Below are 27,909 nucleotides of genomic sequence, written 5' to 3'. Positions count from 1 at the left end.
TCACAGCTATTTGGGTTTTGTACACTGAACTCTAGACAACAATCCCACTGTGAGCTTTGAAATCAATTGCAATTTGAGACAGTAAAAACTTTTTAATCATGTGTAGAAAACATTTAAGATCAGAATTGGCACCAGCTTAAGAACAAATTAACAAAAAACATGAAATAATCTTATAAGCATGGAACATTTTGCACTTGGCTCTGAGATGTCAGAGCCTCTGCTATTTCACATTCAAGAAAGAAGCATTTTAAACTCTTCGCTGTGAGCAGAACCACTGTTGGAATCTGAAAGTTTCAGAAATGTTGTTTCTTCCTTAGGGCAGCTTATGACAGCAATGGTCAGCCAAAAAAATATTTTTATGTTGCATTTATGCATCCACTGTATGAAATCCCACTGATTCACTAATTTCCCGTGGGTGGAACGTTTTCATGGAGATACTGGAGAGCCAAGTCTGTCCACTTCATTTCTTGCTCTTTCACAGACTCAGTAGTGCCACCGTTGTCTTGCTCTGGTTCAGGGAGCTCATTCTGAGAACAAAACACAGGTAGAATGCATTCCACATGTAATACACTTCCTGCAAGCAGCAGGTTGTTATGATTTGTATGGATAGATACAAAACCCCACAAACAAGACCAGAGGGTGCATCTGAACAATAAATATCATACATACTGATCCACTTAAAAATATTGCTGAGCCCCATCATGAACAGTATTCTTTTCATTTGAATGTGGTGCTTAATCTGAAAGGTAAATTGTTTTCCAGGACCCTGGGGCCTTGCTATACACTCAGACTGCACACGCAGTGAGGGAGAATATACAGCAAATGCAAAGTAAGTAAATAACAGTACAATGCAATTATTCCATTGTTTATTTGCAATGTGCTGCTTCTGCTGTTGCCAAGAATACAAACACTGCAGACAACTGGTTCTGTAAAATGTAACTTTCCTATGGCAGGTGAGAAGGCCTTCCTGTCTATATGCTGGACTCAGGTGTAGCTGTGCTGGATCAACAGCAGAAGCCAGAACCTCCTGCCAGGTGTGCCACAGAGCTGCTCAAGCTACAGTAAGGGGAAGGAAAGTTTAACTGAGATTTCATTTTCTTTCCTTCTATTATTTGTTCTCTGTCTTGCTGTAATGGTGTAGTCACACTGAGTGTGTGCGATTTTGCCAGAAACCATTTGGGCAGGAATTCGGAGTTCTAGACCTCTGGAAATGCCAGCAGGAGCTAAATAAAGTGTTTCAGCTTTGAAAACAATGAATAATTCGAAATCCATTTGAGTTCCCAGAAATGTCTTGAGTGAGCACTGGAGCAGACTCTCAGGACAGGCTCAAATACCACTTTCACAGCCATTCTTGTTGCTCCTTTGCAATGTCCCTGAGTAAGTCCCCTGTGAATTCATGCTGGTTTTTCTGTGATCAGAGCCAATCCCATCTCTGGGGATCTTTATATCCACAGCCAGACCTTTCTTTCTATTGGTAGTTGGTGAGGCTTCCTTCTCTGAGGCTTTTATCTGTATGTGACTGCAAGCCATTGTGAGATGGCTCTGAGGGAACAAACACTAATGTCTGGACTCGGGGTAAAGGCAATTGTCAACAAAGAACCTGTTTATAATACTCAGCTTACCTAATAAATGTTATCTCAAGCAAAGGAGGGTTTGGGCTCTTTTAGCTGAGAATTATGCTTCTGCAAGAAGCTTCCCTCAAGCCCAACTCTTGGAAGGAAAAATGTGTGCTGGACATACGGATTTTGAGTTGGGCAGCTGCTCTTTGCTCTCTCTGAAAAGCCAGTGGTGGCAGGGCTAAAGCTTGAACTATGTCACAAATTTGGAAGTGTCTCTCTGCTCAAAGAAACCAGCACCTCACAATCTCAATGGCTCCTTTATCTGTGCTAGCTGGGGTAAAGCTTGTGTACCAGAGAGAAAAAGGGAAGGGAAAATCCTCAGCTACCTCTAACTTCCCTGGAAGTTTCAAAATAGCCAAGGAAGGGTGTCAGTGTGGGAGATCTGAAGCTTCAGCTCTGGGCTCTGTGGGATCAGCAGTAGCTGCTGCCCCTCTCCATGCAGCTGTACCCTGGATGAAAGGAGAGGTGTCATGCCTTGGGCACAGTGCCACAGTCAAGAGTCCTGCTGCAATCTGCCAGTCCTTCACTTCTGTTCTGGAACTGCCAACAACAACACTGTATTTGGGAAAGACTGCTTTGAAACATGTATGAAAATGTCTCAGCTTCTTTTAATGGCATTGCAGGAAATGGAAATAAAGTGTAACCAAGACTGGAACTGTCAGTGTGAGACTGATCCTCTGCTTTCCAAACCAACCTGGAAAGTACCTCAAACACCAGGAACAAAAAAGGGATGTAGAGAGAAAGGATGATTCTACTTCTCCCTGATGCCAAACCCAGGACAGTGCAATGGGAAGGGCAGTGCAGTTCTGAGAAAATTCAGGAGCTGCTCAGGGGACAAGGGACAGAAGCATCCATGTTCTCATGCATTAAGGAATGACTGTCATAGAGGGCAAGGAAGGAGTCAGATCCAGGAGCCTCTTGTACAAATTAACTGCACCACGAGCAACACTCTGTGCCTTTTCTTGGAAGGGACTGTGATGAACGCAGCAGCCTTAACTCAGATTGATAAGTAGCAATTCACCTACCAGAGGGATGGCCACGTCCTCGTAGGGCAATTTATCTTCCCTCCACGCATCATCGATCAGATCCAGGATCCTGCCATCCCTCTGTACCTCGCTGTCCATCGTCACAGCAGGGGACAGCAGCTAAATCTGTGACACAAAGCAGATGCTGTTTTAACAACATCCCCAGCCAAGGAGCTGGAGTCTGGACTATGCTCCAGTTTTGATGCAATCCATATGAAGTTTAAACTTAAAAGGAATACCTTGATTTCCCTAATCCACTCAAAAAGGGGTTATAACCACAGAGAAAAACTTCATCTGAAAAGAACTCTATCAAAGTGAATTGCAGATTGATATGCATCGGAGATGAATATATAAAACCATCTGGTTATTACTGATTATATTTACGTGTGTTTATATCTACTGACTGACTTTTAGAAGTCTAATTTGAGTGAGTCTGAGCACCTAGAACTGCCCAGAACCCTTTGCTGACTGCTGGCTTACAGCCCCTGACCAGTTCCTTGCCTTACCGACTCCTTCACATGTCTGGGAGAGTCACAACAAAGGACTTCTAGGTACCCAGAATTCTGCCCGAACCTGAAGTCCGGGAAACCGGTGAAACAGAAGCAAAACGAGAACCTATCTTTCACCCCCGGTTCCTATAATTACTCCAGAGTGTTTAATTGTACTCTGCTCTCCTTGGAGGGCCACCCCAGGCCCTCGGCTCGGTGTCCCCCTGCGGGGCATCAGCAGCAGGCAGCTCGATCCTGGCGGGTATGTTGGGAGAACTGGCACTCGCCAGGCCTGGCACTCGCCGGCTGCCGGAGCCGCGATGTGGGCAGCGATGGGCATGGGGCTGAGCGCATCCCAGCCGCGGCGCGCTGCGCTCCCTGCCTCTCCCGGCCACCGCGGCTCCGTGGCCGCCCGTGGCCCCGCGGTGTCCCCCCGGTGTCCCCGCGCTCCCCAGCCCGCCCTACCCTGCCCATCTCCGGGGCCGGCGCTGCGCAGGCGCCGCCCCAGCGCATGCGCAACGCTGCCGCCGCGGGGCCGGGCCTGCCCGCCGCCAGGGTGGGAAAGGCGGGAAGGAGGAAGGGAAGGAAGCAAGGAGGTCAGGCAGGAAGGAAGGAAACAAGGAAGGAAGGGAGGAGGGCGGTCGGCCAGCCAGCCAGAGCTGGGGTGTCGGGCAGCCCGGAGCGGAGCTCGGCCCGGGGGCTCAGGCCTGCTCCCCCGGGCGCTGTGCTGGAAGGGCCCCGAGCAGCTGCGGGACAGGCTCTGTAAGGGCTCGGCCAGCGGGGAGGCTCCGGCCGGGAGCAGCTCGGCACGGCGGCAGTGGGGAATGCCTGCCGGAGGCAGCTCCGGGGGCTGTAGCGGGGGGCACTGCCCGAGCACGCTGGCCCCGGCCCCTTCGCAGACGTAAGCTGCACAGGGCAGGTTTGGGTCGGACATTAGGAGGAATTCCTTCACGGAGGGGCTGATTAGATTTTGGAAGGGCCTGCCCAGGGCGGCGGGGGTGGCGTCCCCATCCCTGGAGGTGTTTAAGGAAAGACGACGCGGCACTCGGTGCTCTGGGCTGGGTGACAAAGTGGGGATCGGTCACAGATTGGACCTGATGGTCTCAGAGCACTTTTCCAAACTCAGTGACGCTGGGATTCTCGCCCTGGCGAGAGGTGGTTCGCTCCAGGCTCCTGCCGCAGGTGCCATTCCTGCCGCTGGCAAGTGGAGCTCGCCTGTGGTATTGCCTTTGGGAGGTTACTGCTCCTGTTGTGTTCATTGTAAGCATGCTTCTAGCAGCGCTTGAAGATCTCATTTTTCTGTGTTTTTGAATGCGAACTAATCCCAGTCTTGTCTCATGGGCACTATTCTTAAGTCCTCCTGTGTATTGTAAAGTTCTCTCCACTTGATTCTGCTACAACTCTGCCTTGAGCTGGGATGCTAAGCCTTGTTTATTTTTAAATGTGTTGTCTTGTTTTGGGCTTTTTTTTTTTTTGACAAATACTTCAATTTTTTTCACTTTCAGAAGTGACCAGCCAGCTCTCCTTGATTCAGCTGTAGTTAATGAAGGAGATTGTTTCCTCTTGTGGGTCTTTACTCAGGTGCCTGTAATTTGCACATTGCAACTTGTAAGCATGAGAGGCCAAAATATAATACTAAGTCAGCAAACCTTATGTAGCATAAAATTGGCTAGAGGTGTCTGAATTTAAGGCTTTTCCCCAAAATCTGGGTATGGCAGCAAAGTCAGCAAAGCTGGCAGGCTGTGAGGGTGGTAAGGCAGAGGCACAGAGAAGCTGTGGCTGTCCCTTCCATGGAAGTGTCCAAGGCTGGGTTGGACAGGGCTTGGAGCAGCCAAGTGAAAGGTGCCCCTGTCCATTTCAAGAGTTTGGTATGAGATGGCTTTAAGATCCCTTCCAACCCAAACTGTTCTGGAATTCTGTGCTGTCTCCTCATTTCTCTGCCCACTGAAAATTGATTCTGTGTAGGTGTGATTAGAATGAAAGAGGAGAGCTGCTGCTGTCTAATGTCTACTGTTGCCACCTGGAGAGCTCTTGGAATGCTGTCAGCAGCTCAGAGGATCTGCTCATCTGCTCTCCTCAGCACCCTGCCCTCAGCAGAACCACGAAGTTGTTCTGCATACTGATTGAGTTTTGCTAAGCACAAACAGGACCAAAGACAGACAAAACACTGTCAGAATAGGGATAGGATTTTTTTCTGTGCATTTTTTATATGCTTGTGGTTTAAAAAAACAGCTCCCAAGGACAGGTTTTATTCCCTGAATTGTGTTTTGAAGTGCTGTAGGAGCATGATAGAAGATTCTTTGGGAAAGAGAGCAAAGCTGAGCTTGCATTTGGGAAAGTTTCCCTTGCAGTGACCTGCTCCCCTTTTGCTGATTGCCTAATAATGCCATATTAACGTTAGAGGAAAGATGGTGAAAGGACCCATCTTCTGTACTTGGAAGGTGTGTAGATTTTGGAAACAGAAGTTTGTGCTAGTAGCTCTGGACAAGTTTAACCATTTTTGTGTTAGATGCAGTTTCATGGAGGAGGCTTTGAAATAAATTCTGGCTTCCTGGCTGTGGTTTCATGGCAACTTCTAATTCCCCATTTTTGGTTTTAATGTAAACCCTTCTCACTTTCACCAAAATGTGAAATTTCTTTGGGTGTTTGTTATTTAAAAGGTGTAGTTTATAACTGAAGCAATGTACTGCTACTGTAAAGCTGTCCAACTTATTTTCATAATCTAAGAGGAAATTTTAAGGAGTTTGTGTTTTCCTAAAATTCCCACAACCGTATGAGCAACCAGTGTGTTCTGAGTGTGGTGATAAACTGCATGGTCTCTTTAACCTAGTCTGTAAGAGAGGCCTGGAAAAGATGTAATTTATAGATGAATTCTTACTGCTGCTTGCTGGTGTTTTCTCTCTGAAGTGACAAACTTCCCTGTCAGAGGTAGATCTTGGGCTGGCCCCTTTGGAGCCCAAATGTTCCTGTTTCTCTACAGGCTGGTGCTCCCAGGAGATCTGCCAGTCCCCCTGTGTTGAGTTCACACAAGTGCAGATTCTCATTGCTCCTCTCTGAATTTATTAGATCCCATGATTATACCACTGCAATTTGGTGGTGCTGGATGATATCATTGGTTATATTTTTCTGGTAGAAAAACCTGTTTTCCTCTTTTTGGCTGTAAGTTCATGAAGGTGCCATTGTTTTCCTCTCCCGTAATTGCTTGCTCCTTGTATGTTTTTGACTTCTTTGCTTTGTGGGCTTCCACTTTTCCTGCAGCTGGATGGGGAAGCAGCCTGGTTTGTGCATTGCCATGGGTGACCACTGCTTTCCTGTACTTTCCTTGAACTGAAGCCACCAGGATTTAGTGATGGAGGCTTTGCTGGAAGGATTGCAAAGAAATGGGCAGGGGAGGTATGTATGCAACTGTACACAGCAGTCATTCCAAATGATTTAAGTAATAATCTTGCCTCTTTCTCAGAATAAATCCTCTGGTGTAGGTGTGCAGTGGCCTTCAGCTGTTGCAGAAGTGAAGTCACTGGGGGAGCTGGCTCTGCACTAATCCCTCCTTATAGTCTTAACTGTCAGAAATTTAGTTGTACATCTCCTGAAAACCTCAGCCTCTTTTTTTTCTCAGTTGTTAGTGTAAACTATTCTTACTGTCCAACATCAGGAGCAGCAGTAAATAGAGTTGTGAATAAATATTTATTTTGTAACAGCCTTGCAAGGTTAATGAGATGTGACTTTGTTATCTGATTTCACTGAAAACATCTGATTATTTCCTGCTTGTGTTGAAACTGCAGAGTCCCACTCAGCTCTGAGTGAATCCTTAATGCTCTGTCTGAGGTGAGTCTCTAGACTTTTCAATCCCCGAGAGAGACTGTAGTGACAATAACAGAACAAAATGCTTTATGTGTTAAACAACCGTGAAGCAAAAGTCACTGATGCCATTTTCCTAGTCATCCTTGAGAATGTGACACAAATTTATTTGATACTGTATCTTCTTTAGAGAGTTGGTTGCAGAAATCGAGTTTAGAATTTGCTACATATTAGCAGATGCTGTGAAGGAAATGTTCCTGCTCTGCATAATAGCTGCTAATTTTTGGTTAACTCACAGGACAGGGTGAACTTCAAATGTGACTGATTTTGGCTCCTTTAAGAAGTATTTCTTTTCTTATAGAAAAAGTGCCAAGTAATGAAGTGTGCATATGCCCTGGGGGAACAGAGAAATTTCCATCCCTTAACCTATTGATTTCCATTTCTTTTCAGTTCTTCCCTTTGACAGGCAAATTAAAGGGGTAGAGATCATTATGGAGTTCACTACCCTCTAGGGCTGTGTCTGGCAAACCTTAATATTGTCCCTGTCTTGGCAGCTGGGAAGTTTTAGAGGAGTTACTTGAATTGGCTTCAATAATTACTGCACCAAATTAGAAATCTGGGCATCGCTAGGGAGCTTGTGCTCCCCGATGGATTGTGAGGGTTTGATTCTTCATTATCATGTTGTCATCCAGCCCCCTCTGCTTCAGGGTTTGTCTGCATTTGTGATAAACTTCTGTTTTTGGGAGCTCATAGCTTGGCTGTAAGATTCCTCCAGTGACTGAAACCTGCTATAAAATGCCACTGCCTGGAGAGCAGTTAAGGCAATACAAAATATGAATTAAACATGCTTTGGTTTACTTACATAATGCCTAGTACCCAAGGCAAAAGGCTGAATGCCCAAGTGTGGTGTGGTTTAGTGAGCATAGATGGTATTGGGTAAAAGGTTGGACTTGATGATCTTGGAGGTCTTTTCTGACCTTAATAATTCTGTGATTCTATTCTGTGTGAGCTCATTTGACGAGAGTTCAAAGCACTGTGTGTGCAGAGTTGGTGCCTTGGTGCCAATCAGTTCTGCTGCCTTTGTTGGTTTGGGATACTGGATGTGTTGGGTGGGACCTGCTTTAACTCCAGGCTCTCTCCCCTCCAGTGGTGGGTTCTTGACCTCCTGTGAGGCCGAGCTGCAGGAGCTGATGAAGCAGATAGACATCATGGTGGCTCACAAGAAATCCGAATGGGAAGGGCAGACACAGGCTTTGGAAGCTTGTCTGAGTGCTCGGGAGCAGGAACTTTCCTCTGCCAAGGCAGCTCTGCAGGAAAAACAAAAGGAGGTACCTTGATTTCATTACTATTTTTTGGTTGGAGTCAGCAGTGTGTTTTACCTGTTCGAATCAGGAAATCAGGAATAGAATTTTTTAAGGACCTGTTGGAACAAGGTGTCTGGTTCATAACTCAATCCAGGTCAAGTGATCCACTCCCCTAGGGTTGGTGGAAGTCCACATATTGAACTGTTAGAGTTATTAGAGAGAACCCAGAGGCACTTTTTCTGGCTACAGCAGTAATGGACAGCCCAGCAACCTGCAGTCATTGGAAGACAAAACCCATTTCCTACTATATAAACTACACCAAGAAAACCATTTCCTACTATGAGCTACACCAAGATATTGCTGGGAAACTCTCCAAGGGCTTTTTTACAGAACTCTGGTTTTGTGATCTTTAAATGAAAGCCTGAGGGAAGTGCAAAGAAAAATCTGTATTGGTGGAAAATTATTAGCAGGTGAAGTTTTTGTGCAGGATGTGGACCATAAGGTGCAGTTGAGCCACAGGATTTTCATTTGCAAGAATGATGATTTTTGTCATATAGGTTATTATTGTTATTATCAATTATGTTTTCTCAAGACACTTGAAATGTCTCTTACCACCAAAAGCAAACATGGATTTCAAACTGAACTGTAAAGTGTGTTTGAAGTCACTGTTGGAGTATATTCATGCTTTTGGTTTAGTCATATGAATTTTCTGTGGGTTTCTTTTAATTTTAATTTGTTGGCTTGTGACCACTCAGGTTGTGGTTGGGAAAAAGATGGGAGGAAAAAAAAAAGGGAGAAAAATGAGTCACTGAAGCAGTTGAATCAGTGTCAGGGAAGTCTTCTGTGAGCTTCAAAATCCCTTTTCTTACCTTTTCCTTGCTATTAGGATTCTCTCATTTCTTTGAGCATAGTAAGATGATGACATGGACAACTTTTCTCTTGGTAGATAGCTTGAAATCATAATGTGTGTTTGTGAAGAATTTGATGTAAATACTGGATAGAAGTAGGCTTTTGGCACAAACCAAATACGCCTGCTTTGTCCCCAGGAGTGAAATCCAGAAACTGGCTCAAAACAAGAAACTACAACAGAAACAGTTGTGGCCCCAGCCTGCCAAAGATTTAGGCACAGCCTCCATCTATTTCATAATGAGGGGTCCCACTGAAATATCCATGTATCTACTGGCAATAAAGCCTACTTCTGTTGTATTTATTTGCTTTTTATCCCTTTTTTCAGGTTGGCATGCTGCGTCGCCAGGTTGAGGATGTGGAAAAATCCAAGCAGGACATGGTTAGAGAGTATGAGCAACAGTTGAAGAAATTCCAGGAGGAGGTGAGTTGCAAAAAGAGAAGTTTGGTTTCTAGTTCCCAGTTGCTGATGGATCAATTACTTTGTGTCATTGTTTTTGTTTCAGTGCTGTGGTTTTAAAACTGCCCTCTCTATTAGTGTTTGTGTGTTTAGCAAAAAGAGGATTGAGCATAGATAAAGGGACATTTGTATGGCTCAATTGGACTGGTTTTTGTGATTTGAAGGAACTTGGTGACAGACAGAGAGCTGTTGGAGTAGAAATGTTTTCATATGTTGGACATTTGAAGAAGTTTACTGCAAGAATGTCCTGTGTTTGCTCATCCCAGTCACCTCAGTGCTGGTTCTGGAGCTGCCACAGGTACAGGCAACAGCAGTTTGCTCTTTCAGCATTTCTGAAATTAAAAAAGGGTGGAGATGTAACTGGCCTGGCTATTGTGAGATCAGGAAATAATGGTGGTGTGTGGTCTCATCTTTTTGCCTTTGTTAACACTGATGACTTTAGTAGGGATTTTGTGCTCTCAAGGAATATTAGTCTTAATACCTTTTATAAAAATCAAGTGTACGTAGAAAATGCTGTTTGACAGTTATATCAGAGCTTCCATCTCAAAGCCTCTTGCTCAGTGCAAGGTGATACCTGTCCTGCAGGTGGTATAACAGCATTCCAGATTTATGCCTGAACTCCTTGCCTGTCTGCACTTGCCAGTAGCAGGGAGTGAACTGGCATGAGCAGCTCATAGAGCACTGACCTGTTTTCTCTGGAGGGCTGGGCCTAGTTCCTGCTCACTGTAAGCCATAAGTGAAATTAATTTGGTAGTCTCTGCTCTGATGACAGAAGGCATCTTTTCTCATTTAAAAACACCTCACTATTCCATATGACTAACAGGCTTCATTCGCTTTGTGTTCTCACTGGAATTGTGGATAAGCTGCAGAGCAAAGCTGAGGTACATTGGCAGATCAGCCTAAATTGCTATGGCTGAAATACAGCCTGTGTGTTGTGGCCTAAATTGCAGTTTGTGGGTATTTTACCTACACAGTATTAATGCTGATGACATTGAGCTCCAATATTCCTCAGTCTTCTGTTCTTAGTACTGTTTGGGGAAATTATTTCTGTCTCTGTTTACCACCATTTCCAGTGCAATTACAGGTACAGTGTCTAACTTACTGAGAATGTTGAAAGAATAAACCTCTTATCTCCTGATATGTTTGGCAAAAGACATTGGTATTAACTCTAAGCCTGAACATCTGTCTGCTCCCACTGAGCACACCAAGCTACTGAATGCATCATGTCTTGAATCAGATATTTTTTCTTCTCATGGTCCTTCTGTTCATCCATGGGCTTAGCTTTGTCCATCAGTAAAACAGCAGTGATGGCTTTTCAAATTCATGTGGCTATTTGGAAGCCTTTTATTTAATAGTTAAGTAGGGGGGAGCTCATCATATGAAAAATTTTCTGCTAGTTGCAAGTGATTATTTGCACGGAGGGTCATTTAAATGTCAAGAGTTTTTTCCTCATTCCTGCTTCTGATACAACTTCAGCATCCTAGCAGCAGGCGTAGGAGTGATATTTTCTGTTGGCATTCTCCACTCATTGTGAAATACACAGTGTATCTAAGCAGAAAATGACAGATGAAGTGGTGTTGATATTATGGGTAATGGCAATTCTCAAACCTTCCTTCTCCCACTAAGCAGGAGAGTTCCAGTTCCCACCTGAGCTGCACAAATGTATTTTGATCACACAAGATTTACCTGTGTGTGGTATGGTGGGTGTGCTCCTGTGGGTGAGCAGATCAGCCACAGGTGCTGCTGCTGGCTCTTCCTGGGGCTGGGAACCACCTGTAGAGAGGGGGATGCTGTGCTCTTGCTGCATTGACAGCTGCCTGTAAACCTCCATCTGATCAATATTTCAGTCATGCTGAAATTATGGTAAGACAGAGCTTTAGTTAAAGCTGCTGATGTCATGACTTCAGTGGCATCTTGCTGCTCTCATACAAGTGTGTTTTGCTGTGCTGTTGGAATAAAAGACTCATTATCCAAATAGAAGCCTTCTCTTGGGAGCTGTGTGGCCTTGATGAGGGCATTGTTTGTGTGTCTTCTTTCAAAGGGCTGTTTAATTCTTGCCTTGGGGTCTTGAGCAAAGCTCTCTCTTTCACTGTATTCTGCAGTTGTCCCGGCTGAGGAGGAGCTATGAGAAGCTGCAGAAGAAAAAAACAAGAAGCAGAGGAGAAGCTAACAAGGGACAAGAGGAGGACAAGTTTGAATTGAGCCGACTGACCAGGAAGCTGGAGGTATGTAGTGAAAAAGCAAGTGCTGACCAGCTTGTGTGTATTAACTGCCTTACTGGGCTTCACTGGTGACTGAACAGTGAAGTGGACTGTGAGTCCTGCTTAAGGAGCACTGCCCATCCACTCTCCAGGTGCAGCTTTTCTCAACTGCATGTATGATAAAGGCAGTTTCATGTGCTGGGGCCTCTGACTGCACTGCATGAACCTTAATGCTGTTCTTACCCTTAGACTAAATAAAAGGAAGGAGGTGCTGGAAGAGTAACTAATTATGTGAATGGAATGAATTCCAGTGTGGGGAGGTTGTATTCTTACTTCTTTGAGGAGGAGGGAGCTACATGTCAAACTTCTTCTCAACGCTGTCTCATCTTCTAATCTTTCTGCTCTGCTGAGCTCAACCCGACTCAGTTTTCTCCTCCTGAGAGATGTGGTAACAACACACATCTGACTGATGTAGTGCCTAATTTCTGGAGCAGAGATTAGCAGTCAAATTCTGTACTTAATTCTTGTCATCTTGGTGATTTCAATAACAGCATGTTTTGGAAGCTAAAGCCAGTCTGAATTGTTAAACCCCTAACAGCAAACCCATGAAATCAGCCATAAATGTTTTGGCACTTAACATTTGTGAGCTTTACCTCGGGTGGGGAAGAAATGCAGCGAGCACGGTGTGTGAGGGCTCTGCACTGCTGAGCTGCTGCATCAGGTGACTGGCTAATGGTTTCCCTGCTGGGGGAAAGGTGTGAGGAGTGGGGAGAGAAGACAAATGTGGATGTGAACTGGAGGGGGATGTACTGCTCCAAGCCACCCACCCCTGCTGTCCTTGCAGGAGTTCCGTCAAAAATCACTTGACTGGGAGAAGCAGCGCCTGCGGTACCAGCAGCAGGTGGCATCGCTGGAGGCGCAGCGCAAGGCTCTGGCAGAGCACTCCGAGCTCATGCAGGTACAATTAACATGTGCTGGAAGTTTCTGCTTTGTTTGTGGCAGGGAGGGAGAGGCTAATGAAATCTCTCAGGCTCCCATGCAGTTCAGATTGCCATTGAAGTGACTTTTAATGTTCTGATGGAATAAGGTTTGCTTGGACGAGTGTTGTATGGAAAAAAGATCTGGAGTCTGTCATCAGAGATTAGATAAACCTTGTGCAGCTCTCCCTGCCATCACTCTGGTTAGCAGAGAAGAGAGTGGGATGCAGATTTCCCTGAGAGGCAGAGACCACAGCATATGACTCTTTAAAATGTGTTACATCGTGTTGTCTGCTTGAAAGCTGTGTACCTGCCAGCAGGTAAATACGTACCTTGTCGGTCCAGCTCAGAGGGTACTGTTGGAAAACAGTCTTCCCCTACAGCAGAGACTTCCATAAAATACTGAAGCAACAGCAGTTTTCAGCCCCTCACCCCTTTTTTTAGGTCTCTCAAAGGCAAGAAGTAGTGGGGCTGCTGTTCTGCAAAGCTGATGGCTCAGTGAATTAGTGGTGCTGCAGCAGAGCAAGATGAATTGACCTAGAGCACAGCTGTGAAGTCACACAGACACAATCACGGCAGACACTGATAAGAAGCTCTTGCTGGGGACTTTGCCTTAATGGGCTCCTGAGTTGCTCTTGAGTGGAAGCTCCTGCGAGGAGGGAGACTGTGATGACAGGATTGAAGCTGGCTCTGACAGGGGCTTTGTGAGAGGCTGACACCAGGAGATCTACAAATGCAGAGAGAGTCCTTGAGCAGAAGGTGTTGCTGCTCTGCTGTCTGTGTGTCGTTGATAGCTCAATTGTTTGGGAACAGATGTGTCCTTGGAGCTCAGGCTGGGACACTGGGGCACAGAGGAACTCTTACTGTGCAGCAGAAAACCAGGAGGCTGGGGAGGTTTTCCCGAAGCAGCATAAGTGCCTTAGGTGCACAGGTTCTGTGAAGAGACTGCCTGAATCCTCAATTGCTTTGAAAAGCCCAGCATGGAAGTGCTAAATTTTTTGCCTTGGATGTTTCTGTACATTTTACGTGCTTAGTTGTCTTTCTAGCACAAGATCAAGATGAGATCCATGACCATGGAGTACTTCCCCTCTCTCTTCTTTCATCTGGCTTCCACAGCTCTTCCACAGCAGCTTTGGGAAGCCTGGAATTTTCCCTAGTACAGACCACCTTCTGGAACACCTGCAGCCTTTAAAGTCAGCCTTTCCTAAAATCCTGGAATTCTCTGCTGGCTTGGATGTTGTGTGGCTGGAAATAAGAGACAGCTTAAATGTTTTCTTAATGCAGAAATAAATGTTCAGGCAGTCTGATACTCTGGCTTCTTGGGTGAAGAAAGGCTCTGCTTTAAACTCTTGGCCCTCTTGATTACCTTTTCTGTCATGACTATTTAAATAATAATAAAAGGCTGTAATCAAAACTATACCACAGCCTTGCAAATGAGCAGTTCTTACAGTTTGTGTAAAGCAAGCCATGTGATGCTTCTGAAGCTGGCAGGCATTGCTACTCTTTGAAACTGGGAGTATAGGACTGCTCAGATATTTTGTTTGAGCCTTTAAAAATGCAAAGATTTTATGCAATAAGGGACTACATGAAGTGAATGTTCCTAGAAGTTTATGTGAGAGCTGGCTTGTTAAATTTCACCAGCTAGCTGTGTGGAAAGAAATGCTATGAAATAAAGTATTGTGCCTATAAATTATAGAGCAGATATTGTCTGCTACTCATACATTCCTTGTAACTTTTTTGTCTGCCATTAGAACACTGAAAAATTCAAAGTGAGCACTCCCCCAAGCTGATGAAACCAGATACTTACTGCAGAGAGCAAAGCAAATTGGCTGTTACAACTGGCTTGTTTGGGGGCTGTTTGGTGATTGTGGTTTTGCAATTGTGCACCCTGAGCTGCTTTCTGTCCTGGTGTGGAATTAATGGTTGGGTAATCTCTGCCCTGTTTGGTTTACAAACTTTCTTACCTGCAGCCATTGGTCCTGGTCCATCCTTGAGCTCATGAGCAAAAAATAGCAGGAGGCTTTGTTCTTAGAGAAATCATACTCGGGCAGCTGGAGTGATTTGAGATTCTCATTTTCCAGATTCTCTTTGAGCTGCTTTTGGAATCAAAGGGCCCCCTCTTTTTTAATTTTATTTTTTTACTTATTCTGTTTGCTTGGGAAGTTTTATCCGTCATGTAACCCTGGAACAATACTCTCCCTAATTCCCTGGAAGGAATTGTTGAGAATGAGAATGTGGCTCATTCCACCAAGAAATCAGTAGCTGTGTTGAATTTAGCTTTGGTAGAACTTTGGTGGTTTTGCAGTTTAGCTCTAGCAGGTGCTTGCTGTTGCAGACCCAGCTGGCCAATCGGAAGCAGATCCTGGACTCGGTGGAGCTGGCGAGCCGCTCGGAAATCCAGCACTTGACCAGCAGGCTGGAGAGGGCCAAGGACACCATCAGTGCCAATGAGCTGGAGGTGGAGAGGCTCAGCATGAGGGTGGATGACCTCAGTGAGGACAATCGCATCATTCTGGAAGATCAGCACAGAGTTCAAGAGGAATTAAGGCAGTCCAAGAAAATGTTAGAGGTCAGTGGAGGAGCTCTTAAGAAACGGGGTCTGAAGTGGTGGGAAGGCTTTTCATCCTGGAGTTTTTGTCTCTTTCTAGAGCCTTTGATCACCATGAAAATTGACTTTGTAGGCATGTGCTGCTCTGCAGTATTTCCAATGGTCCTAAAATAGTCCGATCAACCTCTCATCACATTGCAACAAACTGGTTTGGTCCATCTTGCAGCAGTCATTCCTTCTGCCTCCTGCGCAGGTGCTGCAGGATGAGAAGATGGAACTGAGAGCCACCTTGCAGTCTCAAGAAGATTTCATTAGCAGCTCAAAACTGCACCAGGAACAGTTACAGAAACAGCTGGACAGGATGACTGAAACTCTTCACACAAAAGAACTCCTCATCAGGTAGCATCTGTGCCTTGCTAGTACTTTGGCTCTTCAATCCAGATCTGTGTTCCAGGTTCTCACTGAGGAAGAGAATCTTCCTCAGATTCTCTTGAGGAAGAGCATTTTCGTGCAGCTGGATCTGTATTGGTTGTATTTAACATAGTGCACTGTAGTTTATCACAAGCACTGTGCTGCCTTGCAGCATTTTTCAATTTGCATTGCTTTTGGAATTAGCAGATAATCAGTGAAGAGCATGGTGGAAATCCACTTTCCTCATCTGGGTTTCTGGAGGCAGTGCAGGGGTTTTGAGGGTGTTTCTCCCAGACATTTTCAGCCAAGTGCTGAAGGCCTTTCAGGGTTTGATAACATGCTTATTAACCTAGGTGGAAATTCTCACTGGCTGGGTCTTGGTGAGGTAACCACATCTGTGACAAAATCATGTTGGCCTTCCCCTTCTGCCCTGGCAGTGTGCAGAGGCTGTTGGGTTCTGGTGGCTGTGTCAGAAGATTTGGGTGTTGGTCACCTACCAGTCTCTGACAGGGAGGCCAACCTCAAAATAAAATGATCTTTTTCAATCAGCCTTAACTCAAGCAGGGGCTGTCATCCAGCTGCTGCCTTTGCTTACTCACACTGCGCACAGTGGTCACCTGCTTTTAGATGCTGTCTATTTTTCAGAGAACTCCAGGAAACAGTAGTTATGTTCCCTGTACCAGTAAACTCAGACATGTTTCTGTGCTGGATTAAAGCTGCTGTTTCTGTGTAGGGCCCTGGAGGAGCGCTTGCAAGGGAAGCCATTGTCCTCTGCAGGCCTGGAGCTGGAGCAGGTGCTGCTGCAGCTGGATGTTGCCCAGAAGAAGGAACAGCATTTGCAGTCAGAGGTGACTCGTCTTGAGAACAGGTAACCCTCTGCTTGCTCCCTCTGCAAATGCAAGTAGTCCTGGATAATAACACAGCACCTAATTGTGTTCATAAGTTAACCAGTGATTTTTGTAGGCTTGTTTTAAATATCAAAGGGCCAAAGAAATCAAGTGCTGTTCATTTTGCAGTGTAATAGTGACTGCTTTGCTAATTGGTTGGCTGCCTTTCTCTGCACATGGTGGGTGTTCTCAGGGTTCCAGCTTGCTTAGGCTGAGCACCTTCACTCATAATAGGCTAAGGAGTCTTTGTTAGGCAGCTGGTTAGAACCAGATCCAGACCTTCCTGTGAAGTGAGGATTATAAACAAATCTGTCCAGAGAGATTGGAGACTCCCTGTCTCTAGAGATGTTCAAGACCAGGCTGTATGGGGCTTGAGGCAGCCTGGTCCAGTTGAAGGTGTCCCTGCCCATGGCAGGGGGTGGAATGAGCTGAGCTTTAGGGGTCCCTCCCAACCCAAAGCATTTTGTGATTCTGTGATTCCTCTCCAAGTTTGTGGTTTTCAGACTTGTGTTTACATATAAATTTTGTAATCTTAGTTTGTAAATAAACAAGCAAGAAACAGCTGTTATCTGTTAGATGAGCTTCCTGATCTCTTGTGAAATGATTTTGGAAAACAAACCTAGAGGATTGGTAAGGAACTTGTAGGCTGAGTTCAGTTTCTGTTTTAATGGACATAAAGGACTGCCTGGAAGATCAAAGTTTCTCTGACCATTTCCTCCTCCTTGGGTTATTCTAATCTATACTTTTGCATTTGGCACCCAGCCTGGTGTCTTCAAATGCCAGGTGTGTGCAGCTGAGCGAGGAGCTGGGTGAGAATATCAAAGAGCTGCAGTCCCTGGAAGAAGACCAGACTGAGTCAAGGGCAGAGATTAAAAAGGTAATGTGGTTTTGTTCCTGGGGAGTGGGATGGCACTGGTGGAGTGAGCTGATCCCTGTGTGCCAGTGCCTCAGCAGAGGCACCAGGGCAGGGCTGCTGGCAGGCAGGGATCTGCTGGAGGTAAGGAGCACACCTGGCAGAGGAAGGGTTGAGAGGACACCTGTTTGCAGGTGTCTGAACCTGCCTTTGTGAGCATCTCCTGTGCCTCCCCCAGTACTTCTACACTGTGGAGGTACTTGAATTTGCTGGAGGGGCAAATATGCAAAGAAATTAAGGTCTGGAATCCTGTGTTTAAGCCTAATACAGGCTCCAAACAGGGTGAAGAGCAGAGAAGGAGTGAGTTTGCTGTAATATGTCCCATCGCACTTGAGGCAGGACTTCAAATGTGTCCTGGTCCCTGTGTGAATAAGGGAATGTGTTTCAGGCTTGATAGCTGGACATGAGGGCAGGGGCTGGGGGGAATGGAGCAGCTCACCTGCCACGAGGGGCTCACCCCAGAGCTCTGAGCACCCAAGGGGGGCAAGCCCTCCCGTAGCTTGGCTCTTCATCATGGTCTGAATCAGCTCATGTGAGAGCTTTCATTGGAGCCTGGTAGAGTGGAAGCCTCATTGAACCTGAGTGAAAAACCTCACTTGTGTGGAAATCTTTCATCCTTTATTCTGAACATACAGAGGTGCAGATCTTGCCAGAGATGTGTGCTTGGTTACACATCTAAACAGCCACACGGTAAATGAATCTCCCACAGGCTGCTGGGGAGGAGGGAGAGATTTATGAAGGCTGTTTCTGCTTTATATACTTGGGAGGCATTGAGGTGACATGGAGATAAATCACCGTGTGAACAGTATTTACATGGGTAGGCAGAGATCATCTGGTTCAATTTTCTAAAATGCTTGTAATTCTCAGAAAAATCCTGTGTGTTTGAGTGGTTAATATTTCTGACTAATGGAATGGAGTCCTGGGGAAGGAATTATGCTGCTGTTGGTCTGTCGTGCCACTGAATAAATATACAGTGTGCCTACCAGCATATTGTATGTGGTGCAGGTTCTGCCACCTCAAAAAACATTGAATAAACCAAGATAAGGTATGGAAAAAGATGACCATAAAGGATGGAGTGGTTTTTTTATATAAGCAACAGCTGAATGGAATAGGACTTAGCAAACTGGAAAAAGAGATAAATGAGATTGAATGGACTGAAAATAAAATCATGCCTGTCATGTGGAAAGTAAATAGGGAATGATTATTCTCTCATAATCCAGGGACTAGTGGTCATCACACAGAGTTATGAAAACAAAGAGATGTATTTTTACCCTGTGCATAGCTGGCTGGTGGAAGTTTGCCATGGGAAGCTTTAGTTGCTACGAGCTAACATTGATTCAACTCTAATATTGATTCAAAAGACTTAGGGCAAATTAATTCCTGGAAGAAAAGTCCAGCTCGAGCTATTTAAAGTTATCATCTTTAAATGGTATCTTCGAATACCTCAGGAAGGCAGAGTGGCAAATTGTAGGGTTATGTTTCCCAAGAGTTACTGTGCTTCCCCAGTCATGGTGAACCTTTGGCTCTCTGGCTTTGGCTACAGAGGTTGAATGATGAGCTGAAGTGGCTGTTGGTTTGATAAATTGTGGGTTTTCTCAAGTACCTCATGGCATGAAACTTCTTTCCAGTTGGCAGTGTGTGGTGTGGGAAGGGATTGGGATGAGGTGCCTTTCAATCAGGAAGGACAAGCACAAGCAGAGGGTTTGTTTTCCAGGAGCTTTTTGTTTTCCAGGACTGAGATTTCACATTCCCATGTGCAGTACTTTTGCTTTTTTAGCTGAAACATGTTTTAAAAGCTCGTGGGTGATGTGTGCATGTCTTCCTCCAGCTGAAAGACCAGCTCTCTCAGGCTGAACAAATGCACAGCAGTGAGCTGGAGGGGATGAAAAGGGAGATCTCCAGGCTGACACAGGAGCTGCAGCAGCGGGACATCACCATTGCAACGGCGAGCGGCTCCACCTCAGACCTGGAGCAGCAGCTCAGAGCAGAGATTGAAAGAGCAGAGAGAAAAGCAGTGGAGCACAGGGTAAAAAAGGCACAAGACTCTTATGCTATCTGTTAAAGGATCTGGAGGCTTGAAACATCATCCTGGTTTTTAGTTACATTAGCAGTTTCCTTCTGTCTTTAGCCTCTGTGCAAAAGCTGAGACCTTCTGAAGGAATCTTCTAATGATGATGTTCACTGAATCTGTCTTGCTGCTTCTTTTCAAACAAACAGTCCCACAGAATTCTTTGGGATTACTCATGCTAACTAGGCCAGGACGGATAACATCTTTGAAAACTCTGTATGGTTATTTTTGGTGCCTTCTCTGTAGGGTCCCAGTAAAACTAGCAGTCCAAACCTTGCTTAGTACTTGAGTTTGAGGGTGGAAAAGGCTTGGAGAGTGTTGTGGGCATGCATTGTGTTCTTTTTCTGAGCATGTTGTTTGCCTTTGTCTTCTCAGGTAATTCTGGTCCAGCTGGAAACTTTGAGGCTGGAAAACCGTCATCTCTCAGAGATTCTGGAAAAAACAGAGTGTGGTAAGCTGAAGGTATGAAGGTATTGAGGACCAGGAGCTGGGAAGAGGTTAGCCTTGTGTACCTGCCTGGGAATAGTCAGAGTCTTTGCCCAGGCCCCTCAAAATGGGGGATAAAGCTCAGTGAGCTTAAAACCCAAGAAAGAAGCAATTTGAGAGGAAATAAGGTGCAGAAATATCAAGCATTTGTTCAGTCAGAGAGTGGTGAAGAGAACTCCAGAGGCAGCCATAATTTCCATGTCTTCTCCATAGGCTTTGGCCCACATTTTTTAGTACATTTCATTATACTTCCATTTTAAGCCAGTTTATCTCAAACCTTTGATTCTCAACCTGTGATGCCCTTTTGACCTGCCCTAGAGCTGTAACTGCTCTGGCCCTTGAAATGCTTGGGGTGAGAGGGTGTTCTCACCTGGTGAGGAGCCATTCAGCAGGGCCCTCCTTTGCTCTCCATGAGTGGGATGCAGACTGGGAATATGGGCTGGATGTGTTGGGACAGTGTTCTTGGAAAGGGCCCCGAGGTGGGCTCCTGCAGCTGAACAAAACCTCCAAAACTCTTGAGGCAGAGGGAGAAGAGGAGTCTGCATGGCAGAAGTGCAGCCTTGGCAGAAATAATGTGTTGGCTCATTTTGTGAAGGAAGAAGTGGCTGGTTTGCAAGTTCTGTCTCAACTTGGCTGCTTCTCTGTAGGGGGCAAGGGCTGGATTCAGACAGCTGAGAACCTCATGAGAATATGTCAGAGAGTATGTTTTATCCAGTTAGATCTGTGGGAAGGAAATACTCAGCTCTTAGTATTAGTTTGGGGTGATTGTTGGATGTGCTAAGTTCCTGGGGAAGTGCTGAACAGAAGCTTGTGGCTGGTGAGATGGATTAAAAACACAGCTTTCTGGAGGGCTGGGTTGAAACTGAAATAACCTAAGGCACATTACTTTCTACTTGAAAAGTGCCCGGTGGCTTTTGCCTGTGTGAGTTCCCAAAAATGTGCCAGCAGTGTGCAAAGCAGGAAATCTTCCTTAAAAAAAAGCCCTGCAGCCCCAAGGAGCAGGAGCTGGATCCTGGCCCTGCAGTCCTAATGCACATTTGGAAAGACCTTAGATACAGAGCTGATGAGAATTAATTAAGCATGTAAGTTTAATAGGATTGGTAAAAAGCAAGTGGGAATGTCACAGGGGTAGAAGCAGTGGAAATTATACCCACCTGGCCTAGTAAAAAGAAGATGATGGGAAGAAGCAAGTTGTTCAGAATTTCAGAAAGGCCAGAGGCAGGAACATCTGAAGTATCCTAGGTCCATGTTTTCCTGTTTTAAAAGGAATCCAGTGGTGAGAGAGGCTGACCTTCCCAGGCAGCTCAGCACTGTCAGTCTGGATGCAGGCCTAATAAGGCATATGTATATAACTAATTTTCTCCTAGGAAAGTCTTGAAGGTTTTGCCAGTCAAAATGAGGTTAGGGGATGTGCCTTAAGGAATCTCTTGCTGGCCTTTGCTCTGGATGTGACTGTGGTGTCTTGCAAACCAGAACTTCTGACTTCTGCCTTTCTTTGTCTGTTAGGGGGGTGATGGCACCCTGAGAGCACTCAGGGAGGACTACACTGCTGAGCTCCAGAAATTAATAGCTGAGAACCAGCAGCTGCGGAAGGACCTCGCAGAGACCAGGGCAAAACTGGGGGTCACTGCACAGGTGTGCCCAGGTGAACCTGAGGGCATGGCTCAGCAGGGGCAAGGCAAAGAGCCCAGGGATGTACAGCACAGGTGAGTGACCCCAGGGATGCTGCTTCCTCAGGGTGAGGGAGAGCAGGGGATGTGTGGGGTTTAATGGCATGCTGGGTATCTCTCCAGTGCATCATGTGTCTGGGAGAACACAAGGAGTGTTTGGGAATCTGCCTTTATGCCTTAAGCAGTGCAGTAGCCTTGAGTCCCAGCTGGATTTTGTTCTGCAAAGCCAGCAGTGTTTGTCTTTTGTCTGCCTTTGCCTCTCTCTGGAGCAGCAGTCTGTGCTGTTTTTGGTGACAGGATTAGATGTGGCCCAGGCAGCTGTGTTGCTTTCTGTTGCTGTGCAGGCTGTGGGTTTTGGTATCTACAGTAGCAGAAAAGAGAGAGAATTCCACAGGGACTGAATGTGTGTCTGGAAGTGCTATGGAAACAAGTTTCGATTGCCAGGGATTTTAGTAACATCTATGTTAATTGTTGCCTCTGTGTGAGTTTTTCTGGGGTTCAGCTGCTAAGAGACAAACTCAGTTCTGTGCTCAAACCTGCCTTCCAGGGAAGCACAGCACAAGCAGGATGAACACACAGGGAGGACACATCTCCAGCCTGACAGGACTGCTCAGCATCATCACAGGGACTCCCAAAGGTGTGGGGCTGCTGAAACAGGAACTGTGAGCCCCGAGACGGGTGAGCCACCCTCCCAGAGCAGCAGCGAGAACTGCAAGGAGTCACATGCCTGGCTGGGAGCAGAGTCTGTGCTTCATGTGGTACATGAAAACAAAGATTTTGCAGATGGAACATCTAAGCAGCCTGCTTTAAATCATCACAGAGAATCTGTGTTTTTGGTAAGCAGTTGTACACGAGCTACTTGCTGCTCAACAGCTGAAAATAGAACCGAGTTCTTATCTGGCAAAAGGGGACAGGCATTTGACTGCATGACTTAACTGCATGTTGTGTGTGATCCTCTAAGTAAATCAAATGTTAAACAGGGAAGGAAAGCCACTGCTGGATAGTTAAGACTTGGCCAGGAGGATCCATATAGAGGCTCTTCAGAACTCCTTGGAGAAGAGCTTTGTGTTTGTGTGCTTGCTAAGTTAATTCCAGGAGCTCATGGTGCTGTACTTCAGTGTGTACCAGGACCTGCTCGTGTCCCCTCAGAATTCTGCTTCAGCCTTTGGCTTGGGTATGTAGTAGAGGCTCAGAGTGGATGTGGAGTGCTGAGTATGTCAGTATTTCACAGTCTCTGGGTGGCTGGTTGCTGCACATCTGTAAAGCACAGGGTGAGTTTTACCCCTTTTCAAACAGGCTGCAGCAGTCAGCACACTGAACTTAAAGCTGCTTATGCTTGCAGATGACAAAGCCTGAAATCCCTGCTTCACTGCACAAGGGGAGCCTGCTCTTTTTCCCAGTTGCTGATGGTACTTTTTTCATCGGGAGCAGTGTTAGCACTTTCTCTGTCCTACCTCAGCTCAGTTGCTGAAGCACTTGACCAAGATACAGAAAATTTGCACTGAATCGCTTCTTCCTGTCATGTTTAGGGAGGGGAGAATGCTGAGCACTGGTCCTTGCTCCAGATGTGTTGCCCTAGCAGTGTTCAGAGCAGTTTCTCCTCTGTTTTTGGATTGGTAGCAGTGACAACTATTAAACTATTAGCTATCTTTTTGTAGGAGTCCAGAGTAGAGGCTCAAAGGCTAATGCACAGATAAGTGGAGGCTTGTCAGGTCTTTGAAGTTTATGACCAAGAATTGGTCTTGATTTTTCAAGACTAAAGTAGCTTGTGCATATACCCAGAAAACAGTGTGGGGAACTTAGGGAACTGCAGTATTGTAAATGGAAACTCTTCAGGTTGCAAGACTGGACCCAGAGTGTGAAAAGTTCCACTTCAGGGTATGAGAAGCTCTAGGGCTTGATGTTTAATAGAAGAGAATGGATCCTTTTTATTCTGAGAGGTAGAAATAAGAATTCTATGGAAATGCAGCTATTTCTCCTGGTGTTGACTGGGTCAGGCTCCAGTGTCTTTAAATCAATTCCTTTAGCACTGAGAGGAGAGCTCTCAGCAGTAGGCAGTGGCGGGGTGGGAGAGATTTGCTTGTTGTCTGTAGCCTTTTCTGTTTCCCTTTGTTCCTGACTGTTGACAAGACCTGAAAACCACGAGACTCCAGGATTTGGAAATAACCAGTTCTTTTCTCTTGCCAAGACACTGAGACAACTTGTCTGTAATGGAAAGCAGCCCCTTAGTAACCTTAATATTTCACGTGCCAGCCCCTGTGCACGAGGCTTCTCTTCATCAACTTGTACATTAAGCCTGGTTCACAGTGTTGTTTTTGTAAGTTAATAACTTGTGGGTAAGTGATGTGAGGAGCAGGAATAGTTGTTGACTGTAAAGGAAAGAATCTGGAGTAGTTTGTTGACCATTGCTGGCTGGACTGAAGTGCTGTTCCATGAGCTGCAATGGGAGTTTGGCCTTCACTTGCCTGTGGGATTGTACCAGGAGCCTGTTACTTTGGGGAAGAAGAGGAGGTATATGAAAGAAAGCAGAGATATTCCCAGTGGGGAATATGTGGTAAAAAACCCAGTCTGGCAGTGCTTTCCATTCCCTGGACCCAAACTCTGAGGTTCTCCCACTCACTGGGATTTTTATGGAGACAAGGAGCAGGATGTAGTCCTTGAGTTGCACCAACACCCAGGGCAAACTCCTTGGTATTCTGTAGTGACCTTCTCTAGCTTTGAGTTTTCAGTAGTGATTTTTTGGCAGCATTGGCTTCGTGCAGCAATCATTGCTGGCTGTTGGGAGGGACCTGTGATACAGGTGTGAGACTTGAGTGCTTAGTCTGCCCACTAAGATGGAAATGAGCCCTGTAAGAGCATGTTCAGTGGTGGGGTTTGCAGAGCAGTGGTGTTTCTGGCCAAAACTTGGAATGAAGGAATGCCTGATAATCCCTTTGTTTCCCTTTAGTGCCCCTTGCCTACAGCCTCTGTGGGATCCATTGCTGCACGATACCTGGAAGATGAAGAAGTGAGATCCCAGCACATCCTGGAGTGCCTAAATGCTCACATTGAGGAACTGAAAAAAGAGAGTGCAAAGATAGTGAGACGATTTGAGCACCAGGAATAATGTTCCTTGTGGAATTGGAATGCTGGTTCCTTATGTGCTTCCAAACTGTGACTGGGAATGTGCCTGTATCCAGCTGGGATTGCAGCTTGGGTGAGAGGCCATGTGTTCCACTTGGAGCTGAGTCAGCAGGATGGGAGTTGAGGAAAAGGAACTCCTGTCCACATGCTTGCACTGATGAGGGGTGTTACACCACAAACATTTTAGTCAGCTTGCCATAGGTCAGAGACCTGCATCACAGCTATGTGCTCATTCACAAAGTTGATGGTGTTTTTTAAAAGCAAACCATTTGCTAGTTTTTATGTATTTAAAGTATATTTTATATGTGTAAAAGCAGTGAAATAAATCAGAATGGCAAACACCTCTTTTCTTGTTTATACAAATACACGAAGTGATTCTTGTGCCTTACATTCCCTTCTCATCAGGAACTTGGATCAACACCTTTTCCATCATAGCTATATTCTTCAAGGAACAGGGAATAAAATTCCTCTTTCCTTTAGCTATCTGCATTTTTTCCAATTAATTTGCCCTTAGTGGAATTTCTTAATATTTCCTGGTTCTTGTAGCTTCTGCCCTTTACAATTTGTGTAGTGTCTGGTGTCTTTATCTTGTACAGGGTGCTTGAAGTGCTGCAGAATAGCTGAGGAATGAGTGGCTGAATTCTCTATGTGATCATGGCTCTTGGAAAAGAGAAATAGGAATGAGCAATGACACTGGGTGGGAGGAGAACCCACAAGCAGGTGAGGTTCATCCATGTGTCATTGCAGTGCCATGTGAGCTGGTGCCAGCCTGGGTTGAATCTGGACAGTCCAGTGGAACTGCTGCATCAAAATACATCTGTGACCTCTTGAGGAAAATATTCAGCCTTTCCTCAAGGGAAGTAAGTTGTTAAGGAGTGAGCAGGACTTACTTCCTATGGACTTGTTTTCTTTAGGGGTCTCTGCAGTTCTCCAGTGGCTGAGTCTTTACGGGCTTTGTGCAGGCAAACCTTGGGATGAGGACATTCCATGTCCATAAGTTTCCTGTTCTTTTCCATCAGCTTCACCTTGTCTCAGAGCAGCTTAATGCTGTCAAGGAACAGGAATTCAAAAGGACCACATGTACACAGAGCTCAGCCATTGTGTACTCAGACTGGTGAGTTCAGCCAGGGGGGTGCCTGGCTGCAGACTGGGGCTGCACTTGGGCATGCATCTCTGCATCCCAGAGTTTAGAAATGTTCCAATCCAAAAGTCCTTGTGTTTTGGCTTTCTTGTGGAGTTCCTTGCATGAGGGTAAAACCTTCAAATCCATTCTGGATTCTCGTTGTGCAGCCTTGGTAATGAGGTACTGAACTGCCCCCAGCTGGAGCTGGACTGTGGTCATCTGGCACTGGCCTTGGATCCTCTGAGGAGATGTCCATGGGTGTTTTTGGAACATCCTCCCTGTCTGTCCAGATCTCAAGTAAGGACTTATTGGGCGTGGGGCATTTTGATAAAATCTGAACAGCAGAATACACCAAACTGTTTCCTCTTTGCAGATGAACCTATAGATGCACTGTGTGTGAGATATGCCAGAACCCTTAGGGATCTCTCACAGCCTTCAGTGAGGCCACCAATTTCATTTTTAAATAATACTTTGCAAGTAGTATTGTATTTCCTGGTGATTTGTCAAATTAGTTACTGAGTGTTGCATCATGCTGTTGGTGTTTTCAGCAGTTCAGGAGACATTTTGCCTTGTTTCTGATGTGTTCTTCTATCTCCCTTCAGAGATATTTGGCAGTTCATGTTGGCAGAAGGGAAGAGCAAGTCTGAAGATGATCCATTTGCTTAATTAGCAGCTATAATCCTACAGTTTTATCAATTTCTAATACCTGTAATAATCAGCTTCATTCAGGGAAAATTCATTCACCAGCTTCATTCATCTAAAAATTTGAACTAATGTAATCTAAAGCAGCATCTGCAGCAGGGGAACTGCTGAGTTACTTCCCTGTGTTGGTGTGTGTGTGTGCTTTGTCTTTTCCCCCCTTTCTCTCATTGCAGATGCCCCGAAAGAACTGAGAAATCTGTTCCAGAACTGTTCTCCTGGTATTGGAACCTTGGCTGCACTGAAGAATGTGCATTTTTTATGAGGAGGAGGAGAAGGAGCTGTGTTTATCCTGGAGGGAGATGTCACAGCAAGTGCAGACTTCTGAGGTGCTTTTATCTGGGGCTGCAGGGTTTCTCAGGCATTCTCTGCCTTTGCAGTGTCAAACCTCCCTTGCCATAATCACCTGGCCCTGGAAACTTTATAATTAATGAAGCTGGACAGGGGGTTTGTGTCTTTGAACTTATGCTTTCAATAGCACCCAAGAATTTCTTACACACTTGCAGGGCAGAGCCAATGTTTGTTTTCTGATTGAGACAAAAGCGTGGAACTGTATTTGCAGCACTTCCTTTTGTACATGTGTAGAGTGGGAAGCTGTGCAGGCTTCATCTGTCTTTAGCGTGTTACAGATGTTCTGCTGTGGGTGTGACAATGCTTGGGTGTCACTCTTTACCCTGAGGGGTTAAAGAATCTGGGACTCTGTAGATGTGTGGAATTGCAGGTGCCTGGATTTTGCAGATGTGGGTTGCAGGAACAGGGAATACTCCCCAAGGTTGTGCTAAGTAGGGGGCAATAAAGTGTCCTCTCTGCTCTCTTGGGGTCAGTTTTTGTTCCCCCTGCCATCTGGAGAACAAATAAAGCTTAGAGAGAGGGCTTGTGGAAGTGAGTCTTTGAGACAAGGAGCAGGGACCGTGTTCATAGCGATGTCGCCTGCAGAGAGGCTTTACCAAAGTGTCTGTCTGTGTGCTTGTGCCTATTTGTGAACATCAAATGTGTGGTTCCATGAGGAGTGTCTGTACTTTGGTGTCCTTGACCCTGTTTGGTGGAAGAAGTTGTTTTCTTTAGTCACTAAGCTCTCTGGGATGCTTCCTTATCCTGCCATTGTAAGAAGTGACGTACTTGACTGGATCAGCTTGACCTGCGAAATGAAAGCTACTGCAGTGTATCCTCCTTGATCTGAAAAGTGGGATCTGAGAAAAAAGA

General features: G+C 45.6%; 2 protein-coding genes across 6 annotated transcripts; one reads left to right on the top strand and one right to left on the bottom strand.

Moving 5' to 3' along the window:
- Positions 1–72: 72 nt before the first annotated feature.
- ANAPC13 (anaphase promoting complex subunit 13) lies at positions 73–3,679 on the bottom strand. Its single transcript, XM_059855130.1, has 3 exons — positions 3,598–3,679; positions 2,645–2,770; positions 73–527 (listed from the first exon to the last, which is right to left on the bottom strand). The coding sequence occupies exons 2-3, from the start codon at positions 2,741–2,743 to the stop codon at positions 402–404; spliced, it is 225 nt and encodes a 74-aa protein (XP_059711113.1). The 5' UTR covers positions 2,744–2,770; positions 3,598–3,679; the 3' UTR covers positions 73–401.
- On the top strand, positions 3,634–25,225 carry CEP63 (centrosomal protein 63). 5 transcript variants are annotated; one of them, XM_059855123.1, is made up of 15 exons: positions 3,634–3,728; positions 6,391–6,525; positions 8,078–8,258; positions 9,469–9,564; positions 11,703–11,825; positions 12,646–12,759; positions 15,114–15,347; positions 15,580–15,725; positions 16,471–16,605; positions 17,387–17,501; positions 19,366–19,563; positions 19,981–20,067; positions 21,598–21,797; positions 22,309–22,597; positions 24,709–25,225. In XM_059855123.1, the coding sequence occupies exons 2-15, from the start codon at positions 6,482–6,484 to the stop codon at positions 24,865–24,867; spliced, it is 2,121 nt and encodes a 706-aa protein (XP_059711106.1). In that variant the 5' UTR covers positions 3,634–3,728; positions 6,391–6,481; the 3' UTR covers positions 24,868–25,225. The 5 variants fall into 5 exon arrangements, with proteins under 5 accessions (XP_059711106.1, XP_059711107.1, XP_059711109.1 ...); XM_059855124.1 differs by lacking the exon at positions 3,634–3,728 and adding an exon at positions 3,749–4,033; XM_059855126.1 differs by lacking the exon at positions 3,634–3,728 and adding an exon at positions 3,749–4,392.
- The last annotated feature ends 2,684 nt before the right edge of the window (positions 25,226–27,909 follow it).

The sequence above is a fragment of the Haemorhous mexicanus genome, chromosome 10 (assembly GCF_027477595.1).
Source record: "Haemorhous mexicanus isolate bHaeMex1 chromosome 10, bHaeMex1.pri, whole genome shotgun sequence".
Lineage (NCBI taxonomy): Eukaryota > Metazoa > Chordata > Aves > Passeriformes > Fringillidae > Haemorhous > Haemorhous mexicanus.
This window is presented reverse-complemented; position numbering and strand designations above follow the sequence as displayed.

Excerpts from the sequence above, each read along its gene's own strand:
- ANAPC13 (XM_059855130.1), bottom strand. The coding sequence starts at position 2,743 with ATGGACAGCGAGGTACAGAGGGATGGCAGGATCCTGGATCTGATCGAT. Across the intron at positions 528-2,644 it reads AGGACGTGGCCATCCCTCTG|AATGAGCTCCCTGAACCAGA; the intron begins GTAGGTGAATTG and ends TTTTGTTCTCAG.
- CEP63 (XM_059855123.1), top strand. The coding sequence starts at position 6,482 with ATGGAGGCTTTGCTGGAAGGATTGCAAAGAAATGGGCAGGGGAG. Across the intron at positions 11,826-12,645 it reads GACTGACCAGGAAGCTGGAG|GAGTTCCGTCAAAAATCACT; the intron begins GTATGTAGTGAA and ends CTGTCCTTGCAG. Across the intron at positions 12,760-15,113 it reads AGCACTCCGAGCTCATGCAG|ACCCAGCTGGCCAATCGGAA; the intron begins GTACAATTAACA and ends TTGCTGTTGCAG.